The sequence below is a fragment of the Siniperca chuatsi genome, linkage group LG12 (genome assembly GCF_020085105.1).
Source record: "Siniperca chuatsi isolate FFG_IHB_CAS linkage group LG12, ASM2008510v1, whole genome shotgun sequence".
Lineage (NCBI taxonomy): Eukaryota > Metazoa > Chordata > Actinopteri > Centrarchiformes > Sinipercidae > Siniperca > Siniperca chuatsi.
Window position 1 is genome coordinate 19,061,935 of NC_058053.1, and position 27,078 is coordinate 19,089,012.

Genomic DNA, 27,078 nt, shown 5'->3' on the forward strand with positions numbered 1-27,078 from the left:
ACATCTGGAGCATTTGTGGGTGCAGATATCGGGCACAAAGGCAGACATGGCCTCAGATAGTTTAGAAGGGAAAAATCCCTGGTACCAGAAATGAAAGTGAAACTGTCCAACTGGGTTGTCAAGTTTGTTAAAACCCACCATTTATACCTCTATCTACAATTTGCAGACTAAATACTTTCGCATTCTTTTTCTTTTCATTTGTAGACAGAGTGAAATAAGCAGTGGTGGAGGAAGTATTCAGATCCTTTACTTAAGTAAAAGTACTAATACCACATTGTAAAAATACTGTTACAAGTAAAAGTCTTGCTTTGAAAATGTTACTTAAGTAAAATTATGTAAGTAAAATGTAAAAGTACTCAATGCAGAAAAGTGGCCCCTGTTATACTATTGTATATTATATCATTAGATTATTATTATCCAGAAAATGTGTTTATAAAGCCAAAAATCTCAGCAACAGAACAAAGTTGACTACAGCAACTCTCTTCTGTGGAAGAAAATTACTATGAAATTAATACAAACATTTGTGTTAGAAATTAATGAATATAAATTAACATATAAAGAATCTTATGTGGCAATGAAAAATGATAATCAATGATATTAGAATAAAAACAAGATGTGCATTTAGACTGTTTTGGGGCAAAAAACGAAATAAATTAAAATAAAATAAAAGCAACTTTGTATTTCACCACTGGCACCAGATCCTCGATACATATTACAGAGAATATAATTGAACAGTTAAATTAAATTTTAAAATGTTTCTTTTAAATACTATGGATTTTGGTTGGTGGCTAGCCAGAAATGTGTTTAGTGGGTGGAGTTCTGCCAGGGGAATTAACGTTACATTTATAACCTCAGTATTTCTAAAACTCTGCCTACAGTCCTGATTATCTTGTGAGGAAAACATAATATAGTTATGCATGGTTAGGGCACGACTTTAGCTTCCTCAAATAACTTAGCTCTCATGAGATTAAACTCACCTTTGGGCTTTTGGGAGGTCGACGGGGGATATTTCGGATAAAATCTGGCAACCGTCGCCCAAAGGAATGAGCGGCAAACAGATGCGGAAGTAGTTAGAAAAGAAGCAGAGTAAAACTGGGCTTTTAGTTGTCTTTCTTTTAGACAAATCTGCTAGTAGTTGATAGAAATGCGTCATGGCCACAAAGTATCCTGCGTACTTTGTCAGCGGTCCGAAGAGACGAAGTTGACCGGAGCGTTATCGACTAAAGATGAAGTCACGGCTCATCAGAACTGTTTGGTATATATTAGCATTTTTTGTCCTTTTATTTTTTATTCGTTTCGGACGAGTAGCTAGTGAGCTAAAGTCAGCAAGCTAGGTTAACTCAGCTGTTATGGTTGATGATTGGCGCTCGACTTATGAGGAGACCCTCCTCGTGCTAAAAGGAGACAGAGGCAGAAAGTGAATGATAAAACCATTTTTATTTTATTGACATGTTTGACATCTTCATTTGAAAAGATGGCGGCCGATAAGAAAACAGATTTGGACTGTTTGGCTAACTGTAGACGTCACCCTGGGAACTTTTGATGTGCATACTTTGCTTTTTGCTGATATTTTATAGACCTAACTAATTAATCAAGAAAATAATCAGCAGATTAATCAATAATGATGATAATCATTATTTGCAGCCCTAATGAATACACGGTTTCTAAATGACCTCAGATATATTTTTAGCATTTCTGTGCTGCAGTTTCTTGTTAGTATCAGCTACATTCGCTGATACTGATATTCAGCCTATATATCGGCCTGGCCCATTTATCGGCCTATATTACGGCAGCTTGAGATTTCATATCTGGATAACATTACACATCTTTGTTTACTTGGTCAAGGACAAAGCTCATGTTTTCAAATTTGCTAGATTTCTATGTCATATTGAATTAAAATGGTACTGCCCTTCATTTATGCTTTTTGTAATGACTCGGTAAAACCAAGTTTGGACCCAAAAGCACAACTCGGAGACCAAGCAGGTAAAGTGAAATGTTCAGATGCTTTACTTGTTGTCAGAAACAGGCAAGGATCAAAACCAGGCAGACTTGAAAGAAAGGGTAAACTTATCCAGATAGGGAGCAAACATAGAGGCCAAAAGGCAGGCAGGGGTCAAAACAGGCAGGAATCAGACAGGCAGGGGGAAAGGCTGGACCACTAAGTAACAAGCATATAAGACGACCTGACAGAATGAATGGGAGTGGACGGTATATACAGTATACTGCAAGGCTATGAGGAAGTGGAAACAGAGAGCAGATAATAAATGTGGCACAAGAATCAGGCTGGTGTGACACTTTTAATGTATATAAGTCCAATCAGGCCTTCACTTACAACTGATGTTTATTCCTGTTTCTACAGTGAAACACTTGAATGTTTATCTTTTGAATTACAGTGTTATTGTCCAAGACATTTTGTCCTCACTCATGTTGTTTCTGTTTTACAGTTATTTTCCTCAGGTATTTATTGCCGGAATTCTCCAGAGTTTGACGATCTGTTTGGTTTCTCTGTGGAGGATGTGATGACTGAGGTGAAACGAGGAAGCAAACTGGTAAAGTGGTTTTCAGATATGAATAGGCCTAATCCATTAATTGTGTGCTGGATGCTGTTTTTAGTTGTTACTCATTTGTTTTCATTAGATATGTAAAAAATGTCAGAAAAAGGGTGCCACTGCTGGGTGTGAAGTCAAACGCTGCCAGAAGTCCTACCACTACCCCTGTGCTGTTCAAGATGGAGCTGAGATCGTTGAGGATGAAGACAAGGGGAATTATGGGTTAGTCTTAGTTAGCCTGTATGTCTAGAGAATAGTCTTGCATTCTACTACAACATCCTGTACTGCAGAATGTTTATTTGTTGGAAGAAACATCTATATTCAATTGCAGTTGAAAATGAATTCATCGAAATATTTGATTTAGTTTCATTTATTTTGGTTTGATTGTAAAACTATCTTGTCTTATCTCTTGTGTTTTCATGCTTCAGGCTGTACTGCTTCAAACACCATCAACAATTACAAAGTAAGTGGGGGGAGGGGGTGTCTCTGAATGTTTGCCCTTCTACCTGTCTTCCTGTAAACAATTTTTTCAATGTATAACATATTATGAATTTTTCCTTTTCATTTTCAGATAACGGTTCTGTAAATGGACGTGTCTCTTCCTTCACGAAGCCCGGAACTTCTGGAATTCCCAATGAAGCTGGATCATCTGAGGTTTGACTGCTGGAACAATCTACTACTTAGACTTAAGGCAAATCACTGAAAACTGAAAATCTTAAAAAAAAATAATAAAATAAAATAAAAAAAAAAGGCTCAGTAATTTCCTAAAACAGTTGGGCACTGTAGTTTTCAGCAAACGTCACTCAAGCAGGAAGAAATAGTGCATTTGTTGGGACTATTTTCAGGTGCGGATTAATACACATTTTGTGCCCTAGTGAGTCTTTATGGCAGCATGACAATTTATGTGGGACTCAAATTTATGTAGGGGGGGCTTTAAAAAAAATTTTTGGACAACAATGGAGGCCTATGGCACAGATGAATAATTTATATCAGGGTTTGGATACACAATATTTGTTAATAGGAGCAATTAATTATTGGTTGTTTTTTTTTTTTTTGTTTTTTTTCTTAGGATGTATTTTTATTTTATTTTTGTATTTATTTCTGTAAGTAAATGTAATTAAATTTTTCTGTAGCCCAAATTTTTAAAGTTTAAATATCCATGTTTTATCTTCATGAGGTATATTGCCTTGCCTGTGAGAAGACAATCAGCTTGAAAAGTTTGACTAATAGCATTATTATGTAAGTACGTTCACATTTCACAAACATCTTTCTTTATAAGTCTATAACTAAATATTTCTATGTTTCTAATCTGCTCTTAACATCAATATCTGATCACGCTGTAACAACCAGGCATGTGTGTTTTTAGGCTATATTGTGACAAACATGCTCTTCCATCACATAAGAGGAACACCACTGGTAAGTCCTGCTCAGAGCGTGTGTGTCTCACGTGTGCCGTTTTAAGTTGTTTTTCTTCTTAGTATTACATATTAAATGTCTTTCTTCTTGACAGGTGATTCTACAGCTGGAGGACCGCCTGTGTACAGCAGTGACTCAAACTCATCCAGCAGTGCGACACGTTTATCCAAGGTACACATATTATTCATAGTCACTTTAAATGAAGCTTTTTCATTCATTCATACTATTTCATTTCTTTTCAAAGTGATTCAGTGATTTTAATCATTCTGCTTTTGCTTTTGAAACAGAGACCGTTGAGTTTCAACGACAAGTAAGTGTAATTTGCATGCTAGACTAGGCTGTTGTTTAAGTTTTAGCAATGTTTCCTTCAATGTTATTAGCATCTGATGATGCATGTATATTACAAATGTATTATATTGCACTTCTGGCACCTTTACACATTCAGGTCGCAATTTCAAAAAAGTTCTTGCACACCATAAAGTCTTACCGACAGGTGCGTAGGATTAAAAACTTTTGACTTTGAAAGAAAACAAAATCTGCACACTGTCCATCGCTTGTATTCACTTTCGGTCCTCCAGACCTTCATCAGGCAACATTTACAGTATATAGACAAACGGCTCCATACATACAGTAGATATATAGGCTATAGGCTCTTTCCCCGGTTAAAATCCGCCAATCAGAGGACGCCAGAAACACCTTTCGGTATGCATACAAATTCAGGTCAAAGAGCCCTTCAAATAAAAAAAACATGGTACTGAGCACTGCCAATTGTAAACATATTAAATTTACCAATTTTATAGAAAGTAGGTTCTCATCACATAATAAGGCCCTCTAGGGACATTAGATAAGTGTAAAAGACACTAAAGGCAATCTAAAATGGAAAAAAAGCCTAATAATCACAATACTCCAACACTGTGTGTTATCAGAGCAACTCTGTGCTTTTGTTTATACAGCCGGTCTGGCCGCGAGTGCATGTTAGTGCATGTGAGTTCCTCCCAGTGAAACTGTTGGTTTTAAGGAGAGCTGGGACGCATTTGTCCCCAAGGATTACTTGCAGCCATGGCAGCCCGTTTTGCGACTGCTGGTTGAGGCGTAGAGCCAGAATATTTCTAACTGATTTAACAAAGACGGTTTTGGTGAGTTTTATTTTGTTTCTGTCCAGTTTGAATGAAGTGTGTTTTATGACAATCTGTGAGGTAAAATTACTGTTTTACTCAATGGAGTCTGGTGGGCCTTAGTGTCTGTCTGTCTGTTTGTTTGTTTTGGTCTGAGATGCTGGTGCTCTAGTGTGACATTTAGTGGCAGTAAATGTCGCATACAGTACCTTCTTTTTTTTTTCTCTCTCTCTCTCTCTTTACAATTACAACCTTGCTTTTGTTTCATGCAGGCCTATCACTTGGCCCATCACTTTGCTTTCCATAAACTTTTTATAAAGTGTAACAGTGACAATTGTTATAATGCCTCATCTCTCTCCTCTGTCACAGACAGGAAGAGACCCCCTCTAAACGTAAATCTGAAAGCTGGAAAAAGAAAATATCAGATAATTCTTCAAATTCAGGTTAACCCACTTACAGTACATGAGAAAATGTAACTTATGTGGGTTTAGCACAGTATGAAGCAGTTAACACGCAGATTTATTTGATTTCTGTTCTTCTACAGATGAGAATGAACCTATTGATGAAATGGCAGTATTCGCCCCTTTAGAGATGGATTTAGATGACAGTGCAAACTCTGATCCAGAGTCTCAAGTAAGTCTAATCTTTCATTATTCCTCAGTAACATCATCAGTGATGTTCAATAATCTTAATTTTTCTTCTCTTTCGTTGTTTCCTCTCCCGCCTCCCTCGACTGTGCGTCAGTTGATCAGGTGAGATAATAGTGGAATAAATTCATTTTTAGCATATTTACCATGTGTTTTTAGTTTTTTGCATTATACACTGTCTGACCTTTAAAAAAAGAAACACCTGTGTAATCCAATGCAATAAAATAGTTCCAGTACAATACTGAAAATCTTCAGGTTTTGTTGAAGCTACTACTTTAGTAGTTTGTGGTGGTTGTGTTGTATTGCATTATATTGAAAGATGTTGCTAATTTTTTGTTTACACAAAAAACTTTCTGTAAGTAACTGTACATATTACAAAGAACAAAAATATCAAACACCTCACTAGTGACAGTTAGTTGATTTATTGATTAGTCAATTGTCCAAAATTAATTGGCAAATTTTTTGACAATGGTTTAATTGTTTAAGTCATTTAATGTAAAAATGACAGTTCTTTGCTGTTTTTCAGCATTTGCTGTGGGGTTTTTTTTGTTTGTTTTTTTTTGTTTGTTTGTTTCTTTGGGATTTATACTCTTGGTTGGACAAAACAAGCAATCTAAAGACTCATCTTAGACTCTCAGAACTTCTGATGGGTATTTTTCTTTTCTTTTTTTAAAACACAGACTAATCTACTGATCAAAAAACTTAATAATTTAACTTAGTAATTGGCAATGCAAATTATCATCGTTGCAGTCCTACATGTTACATTAAAATGCGAACACCACCACAAACTACATCCTCAAACATGAGCACAGAGTTTAATTATCACCTCTGAAATATTAAAATTAAATGTTAGTTTTTATAACAGGACTGTTGTATTGGATTGCATTAAGATGTACAGTTTCGCTTTTGTGTGGTCACTCAGTGTAAAAATAACAGTAGAGGATAATTGTTTTGTTCTCCACTCTCAGAAAAGACACTGATAGTCCCACTGCGTCCACCTCAGGTAGGCTGTCACAGCAGATTCAGTGTATAAAGACTATGTAGCCAAGACATAATATACAAATGGTTTGCAAACTCCTGCTGTCTCCCACAGGAAATCAACTGGAGGATGAGAGCAGAGATGGAAATAAAGATAATGATGAAACAATCATAGATTCAGTGAGTTATTCCATATTGCATCATTATTGTTGAACATATGTCTTACCTTCATTGTGTATGTCTGTTTGTGCTTAACAGCTATAAATTATCATCTTTTCATGATCCTCTATTGAACATTTGAGCAGTAATTTCTCCTTTAGTCCTGGAGTAGATTCTTTCTACTTCAGAAGGATACTTAATCCCAGAATCTATATACCTTTTTATGTGATTCATATATGGTATATCATCACCACTGACAGAACAGTATTAACTCATCTGACATATTTACTTCCTCTCAGGATGCTGAATCAGAGAGTCTGCTGCTTCCTGTGGAGATCTGCTTGTCTCAGTCACTTTCAGCGACAAGTGCTACAGACTCAACTCTGACTGTATCAACTGCAGATCCCAGAGTGGAGTCAGTAGAGGTGGTACAGAGAAAAGGTAAAGGAAATTGGAAAAAGTAAATCCAAATGTAATATATAAATATAACCATGATCAAGACTTTACATACTACGTCTTTATCGTGGTTATACAGTGCATGTATAAGCTAGAAAGAAATCTTAGGCTTCTTAATTTTTAGCAACAATACTACATATGCAACAATTGAACATCGTCAACTACAGAGCACCTCTGCTTCGTTTTTTTTTGCTCAGAATCACTGTTTCTTGACACACTGGCTTGAAACCAGGTTCTTCCTTTGTGCTACAGGCTACCTAGCATTGGGCAGTATAGCTGGAATAAATGTCACATTGTCAGAGACATGCACCATGATATAGATTTGGCAGAAATTTTTGCCCCAGTATAGAATGGATTTTAATCACCACTTTTTACTTATGGTGCAACACGAGCATCAGCGCAACTTACTGCATGTTAACGAGCAGCGAGGCCAAATCATGAGCACATGCCTCCTTTTTTATGCTGAAACAAAAGCTTCTATGCTGAGAAAAGATGGGTGAAAAAAAGGAACCACGCAGTGCTGTGAGCCCAACAGCTGCTTGTGTTGGAGCCATAGGCCTTAGGGGCCAGTTAGGGCCTCATTCCTCATGCTCGTATTGTATCATATTCTTAATCGTGTGATCCTGCCTCTCTATCCCTGTCTAGCCCCATTCGGACAGGATTAACATTACAGGGGGAGGTGGGGAATAAAATATTTACTGTGCTCGTCTGTAATTTAATGTTCATCATTTTAACCATGGTGAAATTACAGGATGTCTGTAATAGACATGGACAGTACCTGCCTGTTGCTCAGTGGTTCTCAAACTGGGGGCAGGCCCCCCTGTTGGGGGCATAAAACTACTGCTGGGGGTGTGGATGTTGAGCAGACCTAAAGTTACATGAATATGGTTCATGTGGTGACATAAATAAACAAAAGTGCTCTGATGCTTGCAAGGCTTTTTTGCTTACCTGAGTCTTTTGTTAATTTCGATTGCCCTTTTGCTGGGGGGGCATGAACTTTTTTCGGCTTCTGAATGGGGGTGTGAAAGAAAAAGTTTGAGAACCACTGCTGTAGCTGACATTACAGCAGCCCATTTGACGAGCTCTTGCTCTCCTGACGACTGAAATTGTTTTTTCGTCGTCGTATCGGTTCCCAGATAGGTCTATATGTTGGTGTTAACATGTTTCAGATTAGCAAAAACATTTTTGACTTCTTCCATTTTCACACAAGTCAAGTTTCACGTCAAGCTAAGAAAATGCACTGGGCCCCCTCCCTCTACTGACTACTCCAAACCCTGCGGTGATACTGGCTCACCTCGGTGCGCCATCTCGGCCATTTCCCCAGCTCCACCTGAAACCATCTGTGTATCCCTGCTCTCCTCCTCTCCTATGTCCCTCAGACCCAGAGCCCAGCATCGACTCCACCAGCTTCTGGAAAAGCTGCAATGCGGCAAGATGCACACAGGCCATCTTCACTGATTTCATTACTGAGATGAACGGTATCTCCAGCAGAATTCAGTCAGACCAGGCCAGCCAGGAGGGTGAGGGAGGATACAAGATACTCACAAGTTACTCTGACAGCATCTCTGTTTCGCCCTTATTTATTTTTAAACACTGGAATATAAAGCTCTCTCTCTTCTTTCCCCAGATTATGATTGTGCACTAACAGTGATGTTGGCTTCTGGGAAACTGGCAGAGCTTGTGACCAAACAGCAAAAAGGTGAAGTAAACTCTTAAGGGTGTGGCTCCAGGGATGGCAATGTTGGTTGTTCCCTTGGTTACACTTTTTTGACTAGAGTAATTTAACAGTGCCACGTGTTGGGTTTTTTTCATCCTTCCAACAAGGATCTTGTTTGGTAGGTCATTTTCGTTACAATCTCATAGTGCTGCTAGTGTGGCTATATACTTTTAGGGGGATATTTACTGAGGTATGTGGCTCTTCTTTAAGCTCAAACTGTCAAATTAAGTTTGTCCCTATTTACTAATGGATTGCACAGAGGTTTTGTGCTGGCAAATTAAAAGAAAAGCGGCACGGCTGAAAATATTTGTTGTTTGGGGTCATGCAATACGTATTTTAAGCCTTCCCTTTTTAGAGGAAATATGGTTATCATTGCTGACTGACCACTGCGACAGAGGAAATTGCATTTGAAATCTAATGTACAATGTGAAAAGAAGCCATAAAATCTGCACCACTGTTTCATTGGAAAAACACACAGCGAGAGAGAGTCGGGGTTGAAAGAGGGAGAAACAGTTATACAGCTTTGGTCCATCTTCAGTGGTAGTTCAGACAATTAAAACACTTAACAGCAGGAAAGATATGCAGCAAAATAAAAGATGTATATGAAGTCACTTTACAGGAGCTTTACCGGAGGAAAAAAGAACAGCAATGCAAGAAACAGATATTTTACCTTTCTGCTTTTCGAACCCCCTGCTCGAATATCTACAGTATTTTTCCTTACTTTTACGTTTTATTGTTTGACTATGGTTATTTTATGTTTTTGCCACTTGTTTAATGTCTTCACTGTGGTTATGTGATGTTGTAAAGTTTCTGTTTTGTTTTGTGTGAGCTCATCAAAGCAAATTCCTATCAATTATGTAGAAATGGCCACCGAGCATTGATTATTGAATCTAATTTAGTCAAAGGAGTTAAAAACATTTTAATCTAATCACTGATCTTTTTGAAACTGACATTTACCTATCTAAGTAATTGAATGGCCCAAGTACTATGGAACCCCAAAATGTTCAATATTAAATATATAAAAATATGAATTATATGAATAAATTGTGTAAAATATATAAATGAACCAATTTATTAAGTAAGAAATTACTAAAACTCTACTCTTTTAAAACTAATTCTTTTTATTATGAAATTTTATTTTATCATTTGTTTTTATAATAACAATAGTATTATTGGATAGAATATTCATTTCATTATTTACATCAGCAGCCAGATAGTTGATTCAGAATTAGCTAACTGTTGTTGAGCTTGCTAGCTTAAGAGAGGCAGGGGTTATGTGATTGGCTGAAAGCTGAGAGGACGTGACAAAATCACTGTCATCACTACCATCATGAAATAAAAAGTAGCATGAAATAAGTGCTATTGGGGAAAATGCCATTATGAAATAAAAGCAGACTTTTGAAATAAAAATAAAGCCCTGTAAAATTCAGTTGTTATGAAAGTAAGGATGTTATAATTTGAGTTTTAATCTTAAATTATTTCTCAAATTATTGTTTCATTTATATATTTTCCACAATTTATTCATGTGATTATTTATTCCAGAATTACTTCTTTATTCATTTAATATTGAACACTTTGGAGCTCCATAAAGTACAACTTCAGTTTTTAATATACTTAACCTTGTTTTAAGATGTGCAAATTCAACATTGCCATTTTCATCATAATTAAATTTTAATGATTTTTTTAAAACGATAATGTATTGTGTTCACAGAGTTACAAAGGAAACAAACGGAGCTGCGAAAGGCAGCAGCAGCTATGAAGGACGTCGTCTCAGCACTGAGATGAGTCCATCAGCAGCTACTGTAAGAACATGGATATCTGTTAACTGTTTCTTCTTTTTTTTGTCAAATTGCTTACACTGACATTTTTAACATTTCATACAAACAGTATATTTCATTTTTTATTTTTAAATTGATTATGCCTTAATATTTAAGACAGTGGAAAGGGCTGGATGTGGAAATACAACACTGTACCAATATTTGGCATTGATAATTCCAAAATACTTTAAAATGTCAAATTATTACAACATCGTCTCAAATTTCAGCCTCTGATCGTGATGCTTTTAGAGATTAGTTGTAAATGGTGCCGTTCCATTTAGAAAAAATGCCACATAGGAATGTCATATTATGAAATACATTTTCATTGAATGAAAAAAGGGGTTTCATTTCAAAACCTGTACTGAACATGAAGAATTAGAAAGAATATGTATTTGTTTTGAAAATGTTCCATATCCAACCCTACGAACTGAACCAAGTTTGCCAATTTTTTTATTTTATTTTTTTTTTAGATGTTGAAATTGTTAATTTATTTTTGTACTGAAAAGTATTGTAATCATGCTGAGCTGTTGTACACCATTAGGACTTTCTTCAGTTACTTTAAAATAGAAGATATTTTATTGTAGACCTACAGTAGAAAACACTTTGCTACTATGTTTTAAAATGTGTATTCATGAATGTCTTGCAAGATCCTTCTTCAAACTGAGTATTTACATACCTCCAGCCTTTTGTCAGAAATACATTTTTATACCTGTTACAGAGTACGACTGATAAATAATCATATGAAGCTTAAATATGTTGGTGAATGTTTCTTGTTGTTGAACCTTTTTTTTTTTTTTTTTAAATATATAAAGGTTTGCTCAAGTTGTCACATATCTCTCATTCAAATAACACATGCCCCTAATACACAGTGAATTGCTCCAATCTTTGAACTATTAATACCAGTTATTGATGAAATATGGCCTTCTATGCATTATCAGTAATGCTTTAAATTTAATGAAAATTTCAAGCTTTAGAGAAGCATTTCTATAAAGTGACCACACCATCTCAAGACCAGTATCTCAACTGAACTTCTTAACAATACAGAATTACATCTGTATCCATATTGTAGAAAAGGTTTCAGTCGTGGTCATCTGGACACTGTTTTCAGAATCAAGACGTTTCGGCTCCCATCCGGAAGTCATTCTCAATTGTGATGGGAGCCAAAACGTCTAGATTCTGAAAACAGTGTCCAGATGACTACGACTGAAACCTTTTCTATGATGGAATACTCCTGGATGAATGAGGGACTACACCGTCTTATTTTGTATTCATATTAAAAAAAAAAAAAAAAAAAAAAAAAATCATATCGTGATAATGGTGATATTTCAACTTGTTGACATGACATCATACCGTTACGCACAGCAACAACAAGCATGGCTCCACAGTGGGGGAGTTAACTCCAAAAAGGGGCGCAACGTCAGTAGTGTGGAAGTGGTTTGGTTACAAAAGATCAGATGTACAACAAACCACAATAATATGTAAGAAGTGCAAGAAGGTTGCAACAACAAAAGGGGGCAGTACAACAAACTTATTTCACCACTTCAAGCAGAAGCACCCGAGGAGAGACAAAAATCCTGCGGAGAAGAGAACTCAACAACTATTGTGAGTACTAAACCAAAAATATTTTTCAGTATTTTGTCATATCAAGTACACAAGTAACATTATCCCAGAAATGATTATTTTAGGGCCATATCACCCACCCCTAGGTGGACTCAGTATATATTCTGTACAAAGATTTGCATCTCATGGTTTATTGATGATTTATATGCACAAAAGAGACAGATCTGTCTATTGTGTTAATCACCTGTCAAACTCAACTATTGTACTTCCTCTAATATTACTGATACATGAAAACCCCCATGTTTTTTCAATTAGGTTAATTGAGATATGTTTTTGAATACTCAAATGCTTGTTTACAGAAAACACAAGAGTCAAGAGTCCTTTTTTTTTTTTTTTAATATTAATTTGTTTGCAGTGGTCACAAAATGTAACTGGCACTTCATAATACTTAGTATCAATCAATAGCTGTAATTATTGAAGTAGAAATGTCCTGCATAGAAATGAGCAAATATGCTCTTCAAAATACTCACAGCAGTAGTGCATATGTCACTAAACAACTTTTTATAAATGTTAATACTGTAAAATATTGTTTTCAGTAGATATGTCAAGTGGATGAAAAATTGTCCTTAAAAATTTAAGGACTTAAGCTTCTGTAAGGCCGCATGCCTTACTGTAAACTGATTTTTAATGGCTCCATTCTTTTGTTTCAGCTGGCAACCAGGCAAGTTTAACTGCCAGTTCACACCAGCCAAATTGTTTTGTGCAATAAAAATACACAAACTAAAGAAGCTCTTTTTTTTTTTTCTCAATGTTATGGAATTGTAGCTGCACAAAATATTTTCCAACTTATGGAATCCACAAGTGTAGCGCACAAAGGATCATTTTCACAAACGTAACAGTTTAAGACTGAATCTCACTTGTGACCTGAGTTCCCCTTTTTGGGTCGCCTTACAACCTAGACAGAAGATCACACCTCAGCGTTGTGCCGGTGGATGCCTCTAGGACTAATAATCGCTGACTGGAGTTCGACCTAAACAGACTTAATAAAGGCTTGAATCTGTATTCTTGCTATGTCAGTATCCAGTCTTCAAAATACTTGTTCTATGCTGACATCTACAAGTGCAAACAGCCTCATACTTCAACCTGAAAACCATGATTCCAGATAGCACATCCAAACTATGATGCAGTCTTCTAGTAAAGAGGAACAAAATCATATTTAAAATGTTTCAAACAAGTGCAAACACTGAAGAAGTAACTTGGTCAGTTAAACAGAATAATAGAAAAAGTAATGTGATATCAGGCGACTGGCAAGAATCTTTCAAGTTAAATGGAAACAACTTGATCAAGCGATAGTATGCCTCTCAATGCATTTCAGCTCCTGCTTTTACACAATATGTGTAAATGAATAGGCAGTCAGGCACCATGGCAAACAACTGCTGTGTAATGATGCTGCTGCCTGTCAGCTCAGCCTTGTAAATTCAGGATGTACAGCTCACGTAATGGACACACTGGTTTTAGTCTGGAATGAGATGAATTACAGCGACAATTACATTTGCCAGCGATGGTGATAATCTCAAGATTTCCAATGTGTAACCACCGGTCAATGAAGGCACGTGGAGGAGACTGGGAGTGAAGAAGTCCTTTTGAGAAGTCACTCCCGGAGTCACCACAGCATCCTCTGCATGTGTGTCTATAATCATTTTGGGCTGAGGTCAGTTTTTGAAGGCTCCACAGCGGCTGGCTCGACATATGAAATCTTTAAGCAGGTTGCCGTCAATCTGCCAGAAAGCAGCGGTCTGGGTCACCTCGGTCAGGTGATTCACACAGAACTTAAAGCAGAACTCTTCTAGGTCCTGAATGACAAAAGGTAAGAGCACAAATTAGTAAATGGCTTTTTATTTTGGTCAGATTTTCTTCAAGAAAGTAATAAATTTCAATAAGGAAGATCTTTTTTTTTCATGTTTTGCCTTTTCTTTCTTTGTTATTGCTTCCTGCTCTAAACTTCTCCGTCAGTTCCACTTTCGAGCGCTGTCAGTGTTCAGAATGCTACAGTCACAACTCATCGTATCTGGCCAATCACCTTTCTGCCCGCAGTCCTTGAACCAATCAGTCCCTAGATGCCATTTTTTTATGTTGCTCAGACCTACTATTGTGTAATTCACCACCTCCCCATCACTACCATGACCTCAAGGATGTTCAGGAAGATTTGGCTGAAAGTTTTTATCAACCACCGGCTGGCTTTACTCCACCACCACAAGCATCTAGACTCTGGGGGATTCTGTCCTATTTTCATATAGGTTTTGCACAGTTTTTCTGTATTAAAACAATAGTCAGCTGCCCATATGTACATTGAAACTAGTTCTGCTTACTTTAATCATTCCTCCTGTTCATACTGGCCATTAAGAAATCCCTTTCTAATGTGCTTCCAATGTAAGTGATAGGGGACAAAATCCAGAGTCCTTGTTCTGTGCAAAAATGTATTCCAAAGTTTATCTGAGGATAATATGAGGCTGCAGTAGTCAAATTAGTCAAGTTAGACAAATGAAGTGGATATCATTCAAAGTTAGTCTTTTTTTATTTTAAAATTCCACGCCAGCGTTTTTTTTGTTGAGCTGCGTTGTGGAAGGAAAGTAACAAGAAGGGAATTTGGTACTTAAAAGACTGTAGACTTTGGAAGATATCCACTTGATTTAGCTCAGACTACAAGCTAATTCAAGACTACTTGATATATTAGTGTCAGATAAACTTTGGAATAGATTTTTGCAGTGAACACAGACTGGATTTTGTCTGTTTAACCTGTTTCAATGTCAAGTTAATTTTATTTATATAGCCCAATATCACAAATCAAAATTTGCCTCAAGGGGCTTTCAATGTACATATGAGCACCGGACTATTGTTTTAAGACACTTCCAATTGATCTCTCTTTATTGAAATACATACAAACAGATGACAGCTGGTAGGCTGACGGTGAAGACTGACCTCTGCATCATAGCGTACAGCAGCAGCCAGCAGGGAGAAGGCGTTTTCAATGCTGATTCCCCTCTTTATAATATGTTGACACAGACGTTTCAGGCGGTTCTCACAATACGATGTGGCCAGGTCCAGCAGCCCTGACATAGACAGTAACACTAAGTATTAACAACTAACAGACAAATGTCAGTAAAGATCAGGCTGTGACGTGTGTGTGTGTGTGTGTGTGTGTGTGTGTGGTTCTGACCAATAGCATCCTCAGGAGGCAACTCCACATTGTCTGTGTAAAGGAACTCTAGGAAGGAGCGGTACACTGGGTAGGAGAACTGGTCTATTTCAATCACCTCCTTCATGTCTTCATTCCAGTGGGACTGGAACATGGATCTGAAGTGTTCACACCTGCACAACAGTTTGTTTCAGAATAGATACAGATGTTGTTTATTTTTGAATTATTTATATTTTGCAGTATCATGACTTGAACTGACAGCTGTGAGGTGAAATCCCTGACCTGATTTTGAGAACTGCTTTGTGGACATAGATGTATTTGCCGTCAATGCAGAACTTTAGGTCAGCTGTCTCTGGGTTGTCAAACTCTTTCTTCAGAGACTGAGCCACGGTTAAGAAGTCATCATGCTCTGGAGGGAGAAAACACAGTGATTTGAATCACTTTTCTTTTACAACTGAAACAGGAAAGACCACAGTTTTCTTAGGTCTTTTTGATGAGGCCTTATTTACATGTTCCTAATAATTTCCATGCCAGTTTCCTGAAAAGAACTACATAATTTGGCACAAATTATAGGTCAAATTGATCAAATTGCTCACTGCCATTTAATGATTCCAATTATATCATTGGCATTATTTCATGAGCTGGGCGAGAAGATTTTGAGAGGTCGAATGTCAGCTACCACATGATATTTATACAGTAGCTGGGATGTGCAGGTAGCCTACACGTCTCATATAAACTTTGTTCATGAGATCTCAACCAAGGACACATGTCCGCTTTGTTTACTGCCGCTGGCAGTCATCCAGGAATGCAGGAATTCACACAACCATAGTTACCTACATAACTTCCGTTATGAACACAAAACTGTTTTGAAAATTCGAACATCTGAAATGTTGGTGTACACAACGTAAACAGTTTATGTTTGCAACTGCATTAGTACATAAGTATATAGCAAACGTACATGCATGAACTAAAACCTAATCACTTCCTGGAGAATAAGCTTCATGGAATGGAATCAAACATGTGAAACTACTAGTGCAGTCCTTTTAATTACTACAACACCATTGGGCACATGAGCCACTTGTCTTACCCATGGAAAGAAGCCTCCACATAACTGACGGAGTGGCGAAGCATGCGAAGACATCGTCGGTGCAGGTAAAGTGCGTGAGGTGAGGCAGTACTATAGACTGGCCCCTGCACTGACCCCACATGTACACCTGACCACTCTGAGTCTTAGCAGCCGATGTATGTGTGGAGTGACAGGCAGCAATCTCCACAATTCTGTCAAAGAACCCATAGGAAAAAATTGAGTAGCGCATAAGACACCGAGAAGAGGGTTTATCATATCTGTGGTGATAGTCTCGCTCACCTCTCTTTCTCAGTCATGATCTGAACTGGGCTCAGTTGGTTGCTCTTGTTGCCGGTGCCCAGTTGTCCATACGTGTTGGCACCCCAAGCGTAAAGCAACCCTTCGTCTGTTAGTGCCAGGGAGTGGGCATAGCCTGAGACAATCTGGAGAGGAAAAAAACAAAACAAAACTTTAGATGTAAGACATGCAAGTAATTTTAACATGCCAAATCTAATACACATAAAAAGTTTTCACATTTTTTAAGCAAAACAAGCAAAGTCTACCTGAATAAAAATAATAAAGAATCATCAATTTTGGTTCCTTTAAAGTCCCAATACTGATTGGTAGATAAATGTGCCACAGATTTGCTGGGTATAGCTTCTCAAATGTGGGGACTTGCTCTGTTTCGTATTGTAAATTTAGTACGGCTCTTTCGGTTCCTTTTTGAATATTAGTCTATTACTAATATGCTGGAGGAGGTAAAATTTGAAAATTCTGTTTTCGCCCCAGTCTCGAAGAATGCTACGATAAGAGCAAGTATTTTAAGCAAAGATTTACAACCAAGAAAGGAGTGAACAAAAAGTGAACAAGGTAGACTTGGGTTCACACTGCACTAATACAGTAAAATTGACAGTAATCTCAAATGGTTTGCAATGTAAACAAAGTGGACCTAGAAACAAACTCTGCTTCAGCACAGATTACAAACCAATGTGCCCATCTTCCTGTTTAAAGGCCCTGAAAACCTGCTTTCTCAATCTGCTTCTTACTATGAGAGATGCAGTCCTACAATATCACACAATTTTCTGCTTAAGTTAGAACAGTTTCGGTTTTTTCTCATAAGAGATTATTGTCTGTGCTCTTCTCACTTGTTTTAAGGGGAGAGGGCTCAGTCGGAAAAAGGTGACAGTCTAACAAATATCTCAAGTAAATCACAATGTCACCCTTCTTCAGCTTCATGGCAGATTCACAAATGTGAAAATAAATAAAATAATAATAATTATACATACATACATACATACATACACGCATACACACAATGACATTAATTGGTGAATATCAGGATTTCTTCTTGCAACCACTCACAGAACTACATGGAAACGTTCACAGGGCCGAACCAGACTTTAGTGTACTGTATTGTTGATTGCATATTTATATAATTTAATGATATCAAATCTCACTAGGTGAGATGCATACCCTTAGTGCACATGTTTACTGAAAGTTTCATCCAAGTATATGTTTTTGTGAGTGTGTAATCTCACACCTGTTGCACACATAAACCCTGCAAAGCTACAAGGCGACAAGGAGTGAGCTGGTTCCCATTATTTCCAAGTCCAAGTTGTCCATTCCCATTGTAGCCCCAACCGTACACCTGCAGAGACATGAAGAGAACATTAGTATTGTGGTGGACCAAGATGGATAACACAGTGTTTATAGCTCCAGTATAAATGAAACAGTCACCTCTCCATTGTCCACTACAGCCAGAGATGAGGTCTGACCACAGACGATACTAACAGCCACTTTGTTCTGCAGGCAGCTGGACACTCTGCGGGGTGTAGGCTGGTTCGATGTGGAGCCTGAACCCACCTGACCACAGTTGTTGTAGCCCCATGCATACACCTCGCAGACAGGAAGTTAAAGGTGAGAAGTGAGACAACACGTTCAAATGATGGCGAGAGAGCTCTTTTAAAGCAGGGCATTTTATAACGTCTCCGGATTTTTCTAAATGATGAAGACTTACATAACCCCTGTCTCTTCTATTAATTTAAGAGAAGACTGTTGTTATGACGTAACAAAAAATATTATCTATCCCAACCCTATGCTCTGCATTCCAGCTTTTAGGTCCCCTTAGATGAAGCTGCACTGCTACAAACATTCCTTCATGTGTACAGCAGCCAGATGCAATGTGACACTAATATATGTAGTTCTTAATAAGGACATTTTTATTATATTCTAACTGTAATTATAGTATCAGCTGTACTGATAGTCCTAGACAAATTAACTAGAGGACAGTATGGTGTATTGTAGTTTATCGTGTTGATCATAATACACTGCAGCTTAAAGGAAAAATTCGACATTTTGGGAAACACACTTATTAGCAGTCTTGCCAAGAGTTAGATGAGGAGATTGATACTACTCATGTCTGTGCGCTAAATATGAAGCTACTGCCAGCAGCAGGCTAACTTAGCTTAGCATAAAGACTGAAAACAGGAGGAAAAAGCTAGCCTGGCTCTGTCTGAAGGTAATAAAATCCATCTACCAGTATCTCATTAGATTAAGCCAGCATCGATTGCCAGGCAACCAGTGGAGACTCCAAGAAATTACAGGTCCCGGCCGAGAAACAGTCAGTGGGACGGTTAGCTAAGTTAGCCGGCTGCTGGTGGTGGCTTCATATTTACCATACAGACATGTATGTGGTGTACAAGTGGTATCAATCTTCTCCTCTAACTCGCGGAAAGGTGTATTTCCCAGAATGTCGAACTAACACATCTCAATTAAACTATTCAAGATCCTCTTTTGTGAATTTTAACCACAGTAAATACAAAATATTGTTGTATCTGGGAACCAGCAGGAAAACACAATGTGCTACAGTATGAAGCACGATAGTTTCCTTAAGGCTGAGTTTAGTTTTCTAAGTTTTCAGCTCAGGGGATCAACTACTGCTGTGACTAGACTTAGGCCCTGAGATGGTCTGTATGACTAAGCACTGCCTTTGACCAAAGCTGAATCACCTGTGCCATTAGAAAGGCTTTCAACTGGTTTCCATTCTGCTGCAAGTGTAATTCTGCTGTAAAAGCAACATTTCTTTCACCAGACACTCACTTCTCCTGAGTCAGTCAGAGCCATTGAGTGGTGAGAGCCACAGGCCACCTCTGTGACCTTCTTATTGAGCAGGTTGGCAGACATGAGCACTGGAGCTACTCCTTGGTTGGTTGTCCCATTTCCAAGTTGGCTGTAACCATTATGGCCCCAGGCAAATAGCGCTCCATCTGAAACACCAAAAGATTAGTCATTCTGCAGCACTTTTTAATCCAACTGTGAAGAGGAGGATTAAACGTTTTGTGCAGCTACCCTCTGTGGCCAGCAGGATGTGGGGTCCACTGCCGTAGCTCAGGCTGACCACCTTCCTCCCACTCAGGAAGTCCAGCTTCTTGGGTATAATGGTGCTCTGGCTGTCCCCTGTTCCCAGGCAGTTACTGCAGTTCAACCCAAACACATACACCTGAGTGTGGAGAGAGAAGGGACAAAAGAGAGAACATGTAATGTGGATCAGTGAAAAGCAGGGCTAAGCAGAGACAGCCCCAGTCGGCTGAGTAGGTAACTGGTCACATTCCAGGCACACAAATATCAACACCAGTAGGCAGCGCTGATAAAAGCTGCAGGTGTAGGTCTGGTGCCGCCAACTTTCCCTCCCTTCACACACAACTCAGTATAGAACAACAGCACTGATACAGAGAGGGGACAAGCAAGGACATGGGCACTGGCCTACTGTTTTTTTGATATTTATTTTAACATTAGTTATTAAAGAACCAAACCAAAGGTTTTGCATGTTTCAGCCAACTAACTACAAGTTGCATACACATAGCTGCTGATCATGACCATTATTCAAGGCAAGCTTTACATTCAAGATTAAACATATGGCTGCTAAACGGCAACCTTTTTAAAGCAAGAAACTTTTGAATTTACATTATGCTTTTCAAAATGTACAAGCTGTAAACATAACATTGACTTATTTTTGCCTTGTAAAGTTGTTATGACAAGGTGTAAGCAATCAGAATGTGGGTTGCCAATTAATACATGCAGCAGACACAGAGCAGCCATGTTCCTGGCTACCTGATGCATGTATGTTCAATATTCACTTCCTTTTAGCTCTGTTATGTCTCCACCAACTCCTGAGGGAAATATCTGGCTCTTTAGCTGCAATATGCTCCACTATGTTCACCAGTGTGTTGCTAACTTTGTCTGTCTGCTGTTTGGTTCTGGGCTGGTAGTGTACAGAGGGTTTATAAGAGCTTTTTTGCTGAAAAAAGTTACCTGCTGTGGCTAAAAACAAGGTTGATGAAAGCAGTGAGAGTGAAGCAAAACAGTAAAGTTGTGGGTGGTAAAACCAAAACATTGAGCTCAGTGGAGTTAAGGGGAACTGCAGGGTTGTGTGATAAATCTCTTTAGGTTTGTCACTACGACGACACTTTTGTATGATTTCAGTGAATTTGTCATTGATGAACTGATTAATGAAGGATTATCATAGATGTATTGGCACATATACATATACACATGTAGTGATTACTATGTAAAGACGGATTCTTATTGAGTGTAGCTACACAAAATGTGGTGCTTTTGTTTTCTCCTGGCATTTTTAAAACGTGTTTTGTGAGGTCACAGTGACCTTGACCTTTGACAACCAAATTCTAATCAGTTCATCCTTGAATCCAAGTGGACATTTGTGCCAAATTTGAAGAAATTCCGTCAAGGGGTTCCTGAGATATCTCATTCACAACAATGGGACTGACAGACAATCTGAAAACATAATGTAAAGTACACATGATTTGTAGTTTATTGGATAAAACATGCAAAACCAACAGGTCCTCTAACTATTAGTTACGCACCAGTTAACTTCCCTTGCAAGAATAACTCCACAACCCTGTTTTCCCTCTGACCTCTCACCTCATCGTCATTGGTGATGTAGATGGCCTCATTAGCAGACGGTCCAAACACGCATGCTTTCCGTATTGTGGAGAGCTCCTGGGGCCCCATCAGGCTGAAAAGGGGCCATTTGGTTACATCCACCATGATGCACTCACTGTGGGTCTGTGGTGGGGGCGGCGGGTTGAAGGGATGAACCTCAAACCAAAGGCAGGGCAGGGGAGGGTGGCGGGGGGAGGGTGGGGGTAGGCAAAGTTGCCAGTGCTGCACTCGCTGTTGTGAGTGGGTATGAAAAATATACAGTCAGGGAGCATCAAAGACATTTGTCAACCTATTTAAACATTCTTTAACTCAATGAACTTAAAACACACTAATCTGAGTTGGAAAAAGAAGAACTTAATATTTACACACTGACAAAAAAAGCATTTTACAGCAAAGTCAAAGCATTCTGTCTTTTTAAAACTGTTTAATGTTTAAATACTTTGGGACAAACAGACTTCACATACATACAGTGATGTTTATTATAAGAAATAATGCTGAACCCACACTCGATCTCACCGAGGAGATTAGAGAGCAGTTGGGTCATGTGGTGTAATATTAGCTCAAACAGATCAGGGCCGGTATGTATAAAGCTCTTTAGAGTACAAGTTTAGTAATAAGTGCGTCAAAATTCTATTATTTTTTTTCTCAGTCTTATAATTAACAATATGTGCCATTCATTAACATTCCTAAGAGTTACAGTGACACTTGGTCCCAGCTCCCAAATTATTTAAGAGCGCTCTAGAGGTTTCCTAACCCAGTTAGGAGGCACCAGCAGATGGCTGAGTTACATGTACAGAGGCAGAGGAAAAGTTTTTAAATCATAGTACAATGTTTAGGACCATTCATAAGACCATGTCGAAGCAGTGAGACCAGCAGGACTCTCCTCCTATCTGGACTTTCAAGAAAAAAAGGGTCCTTAAAATAGTTTATATCTATATAATATTGCGCAACTCAGTAGTAGTTTGCAAATTTAATCCTGGAATGGCTCCAAAGATGGTGCACACACTTTGACAGCATAATGTCCATTTTATGCTACTTTATATTTCTACATCCATACATTTAAAGAGGAAAATATTGTACTTTTTACTCCACTATAAAAAAAGCTATATTTAATACATGCTTTGTTAATAAAGATCTTACACACAAAAATATGATAAAAAGTTATAGAGTAAACTACCCAACAGTATATCAATTAGTAGAAATTAGGTCCCTCTTGACCAGCTATGATGTTAAAATGCTGCTTAGATACAGTATAAATGCTAAAAAAGTAATAATAATCAAATAATATAAAATAATACAACACTGACAGGGGCTATACTACTGCATAAAGACTTTTACACTGATACTCAAGTACATTTTGCTGATAATACTTTTGAGTTGTTTTTTACTTAAGATTGTGAATGTAGGACTTTTACTTGTTGTATATTTTAACATTGTGGTATTGCTACTTTCCCTTTTTAAAAGGATCTGAATACTTCAACCTCAACTGTTTACACTAATAATGGGAAACGTAGCCTACATTGAATCATTTTTAAACAATACCTGTAGTGGTCTGTGTTAAAGAAAGGGTACAACTATGGCCTAGTATTACATGAGAGTAAATTGTGATACTAATGTTGATGCTAGTACTAATAATGTACTGGAAGAGAAACTTTTCACAATATATTGTTATATTGATTATTTGTCTGCCTTAAATGTTCATCATAGTTCATATATAATAACAAATATTGGCCAATATATACAGTAGTTATCAACATTTTTTAACTACCAAATATGTAGGTCATTGCTCTTCCCAACAGTCAAATAAAACTCACTTGATGTCATTTCCCAAACACAAACTAGGAGTTTTAAATGTGAGGAAGTCACATTGTCAGCTCTGAAAAGTGTCACCTGATAACTTAATCAGTTTAAATCTTGATGCTCTGACTCCCAGCTTAGGCCGACAGTTGTCTTTGTAGCATAACTGTCTTACTTTACAGTCAGATGTAAACAATGTAACATCTGCTTTAGGGTGGATTTTCTACTTCTTGTTCAAACCATGCTGTTTTGCCTGTCTCACTGACACTGTAATTGGTGAAAACAGCGTATGAACGCAGATGGCTTAAGAATTTCTTATGAAATTGACTTGAAGTCTGGGTCAAAGAGGTTTTATGTGTTGTAACAACGTTGCTAAATCCAGAGCAACTCGTAATACCCTCTCCACCTGTGTAATGTGTTATATTAAACACCCAGCAAACTTGGACCACTTCACTGTTAAATGAAAACAGATAGCTAGCTAGCTGGCTAATGTTGGCCATTGTTACAAACGCATTATTCAGCAAACTGTGCAGCTGACACAACACAGCAAAGTGAGCGGAGCTGCTACTAGACGGATCCGTTTGGAAAGTCACTCTAATCGGAGCTAACTTGTTTTCCAACTGGCTACGGTTAGCTATTTAGCCTGGACGAAAACAGCTTTCAAAGCGACAGAAGAATAATATTAACATTTCCGTTAAACCCACCTGTCAATTAGGTCTGTTTCTGGTGTCGTTAACGGTTCTGGCTGACGGTTTCATGCCACTCGGTCAGTAGGTGGCGGGCTGTCTGTCTCTCTGTGTGTGTTTCCACTTTCTGCTGAAGTTGCCACACTCAGCTGCTCTGACGCTTATTTGCGGAAGTGAGGAGAAAATTAAAGTCACGTGATTAAAAGACCAATACAATCGATTGCAGACGGAGGTTGGACTCCAGAGATGACGCTGATTCCAGTCCAGCTGTTAAAGGGCAATTTCACTGATTATGCACCTAAAGATCAGTTTAGTACACAGTCAATGAAAACACTGGTTTGACCCCAAAAAATATGCATCTTTACTCAAGGTCTACACCACTAGCTTTTTCCAGACCTTTCTGCCACGTCTCGTGTTCTTCCTCAGCAGATGATGGTGTATGCTCAGTTGTCATAGAGATTTATGTTCTGTGGCCTTGGTGGACTCTGAGAAAAATACTAAAAAAGTGTCACCACCCAGGTACCTTGACTTGAGCCTGGAGAAATTCCACTTATAAATGACTTTTGCTTGTTGTTACTTCACTTGGATGTTTGAGCTTCACTGTACAGAATGATGTGTGTGTGCAGAGTTTGACACTAGAAGACTGTTTTCACATTCATCTGCTGAAGGGGGAAAGGTTCTCTGTGTTCACCCTTAAATCTGAGTTTAAGACGTGAACATGTGATGTGGGAACTTGAAGCCTCCAGTGCTAGATAAACAGTAATCCCTGCTTCCTGTTTTGGGAACTTCGGTTCCCTCGACAAAATTCCTACATTCGGAACACCCTGCATTTCCACCGGCAATGTCTTAAATCACATAATTGTCATCCTGCTGCATATGAAAGTAACACTTTTTTACATGATGCTGTTGAGAAATCAGTTGTGAAATTAAGTCATCACATATGGGCCACTATGGGTCTGTCACACCACTTTGTTTCCTCTATTCTGAATACTTTAGCAGTGGTAGTGAAATGTGGACTAATGTGTAATTAAGAAAGGCTGGTAATACTATATAATAGAAAAAATTAAAGAAGAAATCATAGAATATTGGCACATCTTTGGAACTGGAAAACCTAGGTCATGACATCTTGCATATTTGAAATGACAGATTTATTGGGATGTGTGCAGTAACAGACTACTACAGTATAAACCCCACAATGAGTCGTTTCCTCTGAAACTGCAAAAAGATAATCAGGGTCAATAAAAGTTGACTGAAGACAAAAAAAAATAAAAAATTCAGAACACCCTGCAACGTCACCAACGCAGACATCACTTCCTCTGTGCGTTACCCTGGTAACATAAAAACACCTCCGATACCTGCTGCTATTGTGGAAATTTTACAATACTGAAATAAAATAGTGAACCAAAAACTGATACCATTACAAAACTTATTCTGTTGAAATGTATGTAACCACCAACGTTAAGTTTAGCCTGCTTGTAGTTATAAGGTCAACAACAGCTCGTTTCCCTAGAGATACTGGAGTTTTTCAAAAACAACATTTGCATATTCTTACATTCTGGATTTTTCAATGAGGAGAAGAAGAATTAGATGCAATTTTAAGAAATTTTAACGAGCTAATTGAACTTTTGTTAGGAAGAAAAACATTATCAGACAAATTATTCAAAGCAGAATATTTTTTTTTTTTTTTTTTTTTTTTAAAAAGGACTGGAGGTGATCTTTAAGTATCCATCAGGTACAGTGAATATGGCAGACTACAAATGGCGATGTCATTATATTTTGTCCAGAGCCCCATGAACCAACTCAGAACTCAGCTGACAAAACATTCTCATCACAAGGTCCATGTAGTAGCTGTTCTGGAGCTTTCCATCACATTACATGATCTTCCTCAGCAGATGGAGTTCGCCCAGTTGTCATGTAATTGTACTTTAAGGACTCCTCGTCCACGTTGGAAGTTTAAAATATTAAATTCAATGACAAAGAGGAAGATTGTGTAACACAACCGGAAGCAAGCTCCAGAACAGCTACTAAATGGACCATGTGGTGTGATTGTTTTGTCAACTGTTCCAAGGTCAAGAATGAACTTAACTCAGAATTCCTCTGATGGACTATTATCCTGCCACAGGTCTGAAGTGTTTGTTTGTGGTAATTTAATTAATTTAATTACACATAAATTCCTCTTGGAAAATGCACCACATCAGCAGAAAATCTGCTGAAAAAATATATTAAAACTGGATTTTTACACAGGCTTACAACACAGGGCCTACTGATTAGTTAAAAATGTAGGAACTGCCTTGGATCTGGGTCAAGCAGCATTAATGTTCCACTTGGAGGCCAGTTATCTTATTTTGCACATTTTTGTTACAGACTCTGCAGGAAACCCAAATTCAGTGTCTAAAGGCTGAGTTAATCATTGCCCTCGAGTCAGTGTGTTCACCAACACAAATACGTGGATTCAGCAAACAGAAGCTGTGCTACTTACAAAACAAACATGTTCATTACACCATGAGTCATTTTAAGTGTCCTAATTTTTTACCACTAACCACCAAATCTGGCCTGGCCTGGCGTCACATGTGCAGCAAGAGTGATATGCCTGGGATGTCAGGTAAATTCACGATCATCAACAAGAGAAGAAAGAGAAGAATCAAGATCCATGAGCAGCAAATGACCCTATAACCGCCATCCACTGGTAATGTAAAGGATGTGCCCTAGAAAAACAATGGTAGCAGTAAGAGTACTTAAATGATGGTCAATTTTCTCTTACCCATGGAGAGGAAGTGATGCAGGTCTTAACTAATTCAGGAGCATAGCAACTCATGAGCTTAAGGGGGGGAAAAATGCGTTTCTCTCTCTCTAACACAAACACTTAAAACCCATCCCTTATTTCACATTCACACTCACACAACTTAAATTTACTTAAACAACCACTGTATGTGTGAATCACAACACTTGCAAGCACG

At 38.0% G+C, this 27,078-nt stretch overlaps 2 protein-coding genes across 5 annotated transcripts; one reads left to right on the plus strand and one right to left on the minus strand.

Moving 5' to 3' along the window:
• Window positions 1-885: 885 nt before the first annotated feature.
• On the plus strand, window positions 886-11,681 carry phf11 (PHD finger protein 11). Of its 4 annotated transcripts, XM_044217360.1 has the most exons (18): window positions 891-1,255; window positions 2,445-2,549; window positions 2,638-2,771; window positions 2,978-3,012; window positions 3,121-3,203; window positions 3,727-3,788; window positions 3,916-3,965; window positions 4,060-4,136; window positions 4,253-4,275; window positions 5,450-5,523; window positions 5,625-5,713; window positions 5,825-5,832; window positions 6,696-6,730; window positions 6,821-6,885; window positions 7,164-7,305; window positions 8,700-8,840; window positions 8,948-9,019; window positions 10,749-11,681. In XM_044217360.1, exons 1-18 carry the CDS (start codon window positions 1,145-1,147, stop codon window positions 10,820-10,822), a joined length of 1,380 nt encoding a protein of 459 aa, XP_044073295.1. In that variant the 5' UTR covers window positions 891-1,144; the 3' UTR covers window positions 10,823-11,681. The 4 variants fall into 4 exon arrangements, with proteins under 4 accessions (XP_044073293.1, XP_044073294.1, XP_044073295.1 ...); XM_044217358.1 differs by having other exon boundaries at window positions 886-1,255; window positions 5,625-5,832; XM_044217361.1 differs by lacking the exon at window positions 891-1,255 and adding an exon at window positions 1,314-1,983 and having other exon boundaries at window positions 5,625-5,832.
• Window positions 11,682-12,792: 1,111 nt separating this feature from the next.
• Window positions 12,793-24,297, minus strand: LOC122885910 (RCC1 and BTB domain-containing protein 1-like). Its single transcript, XM_044217676.1, has 12 exons — window positions 24,140-24,297; window positions 21,618-21,869; window positions 20,025-20,175; window positions 19,776-19,942; window positions 18,414-18,572; window positions 18,217-18,324; window positions 16,977-17,119; window positions 16,698-16,888; window positions 15,893-16,019; window positions 15,632-15,783; window positions 15,394-15,524; window positions 12,793-14,267 (listed from the first exon to the last, which is right to left on the minus strand). Exons 2-12 carry the CDS (start codon window positions 21,741-21,743, stop codon window positions 14,127-14,129), a joined length of 1,596 nt encoding a protein of 531 aa, XP_044073611.1. The 5' UTR covers window positions 21,744-21,869; window positions 24,140-24,297; the 3' UTR covers window positions 12,793-14,126.
• Between the last annotated feature and the right edge of the window lie 2,781 nt (window positions 24,298-27,078).

What these genes read in the sequence shown, in the direction of transcription:
- LOC122885910 (XM_044217676.1), bottom strand. Translation starts at nt 21,743, where the DNA reads ATGGTGGATGTAACCAAATGGCCCCTTTTCAGCCTGATGGGGCCCCAG. An exon ending in CATCCTGCTGGCCACAGAGG is followed by an intron (nt 19,943 to 20,024) that starts GTAGCTGCACAA and finishes TTGGTGTTTCAG; the next exon opens with ATGGAGCGCTATTTGCCTGG. An exon ending in CTCTGACTGACTCAGGAGAA is followed by an intron (nt 18,573 to 19,775) that starts GTGAGTGTCTGG and finishes CCTGTCTGCGAG; the next exon opens with GTGTATGCATGGGGCTACAA.
- phf11 (XM_044217358.1), top strand. Translation starts at nt 1,145, where the DNA reads ATGCGTCATGGCCACAAAGTATCCTGCGTACTTTGTCAGCGGTCCGAA. An exon ending in ACATAAGAGGAACACCACTG is followed by an intron (nt 3,966 to 4,059) that starts GTAAGTCCTGCT and finishes TCTTCTTGACAG; the next exon opens with GTGATTCTACAGCTGGAGGA. An exon ending in AGAGGTGGTACAGAGAAAAG is followed by an intron (nt 7,306 to 8,699) that starts GTAAAGGAAATT and finishes TATGTCCCTCAG; the next exon opens with ACCCAGAGCCCAGCATCGAC.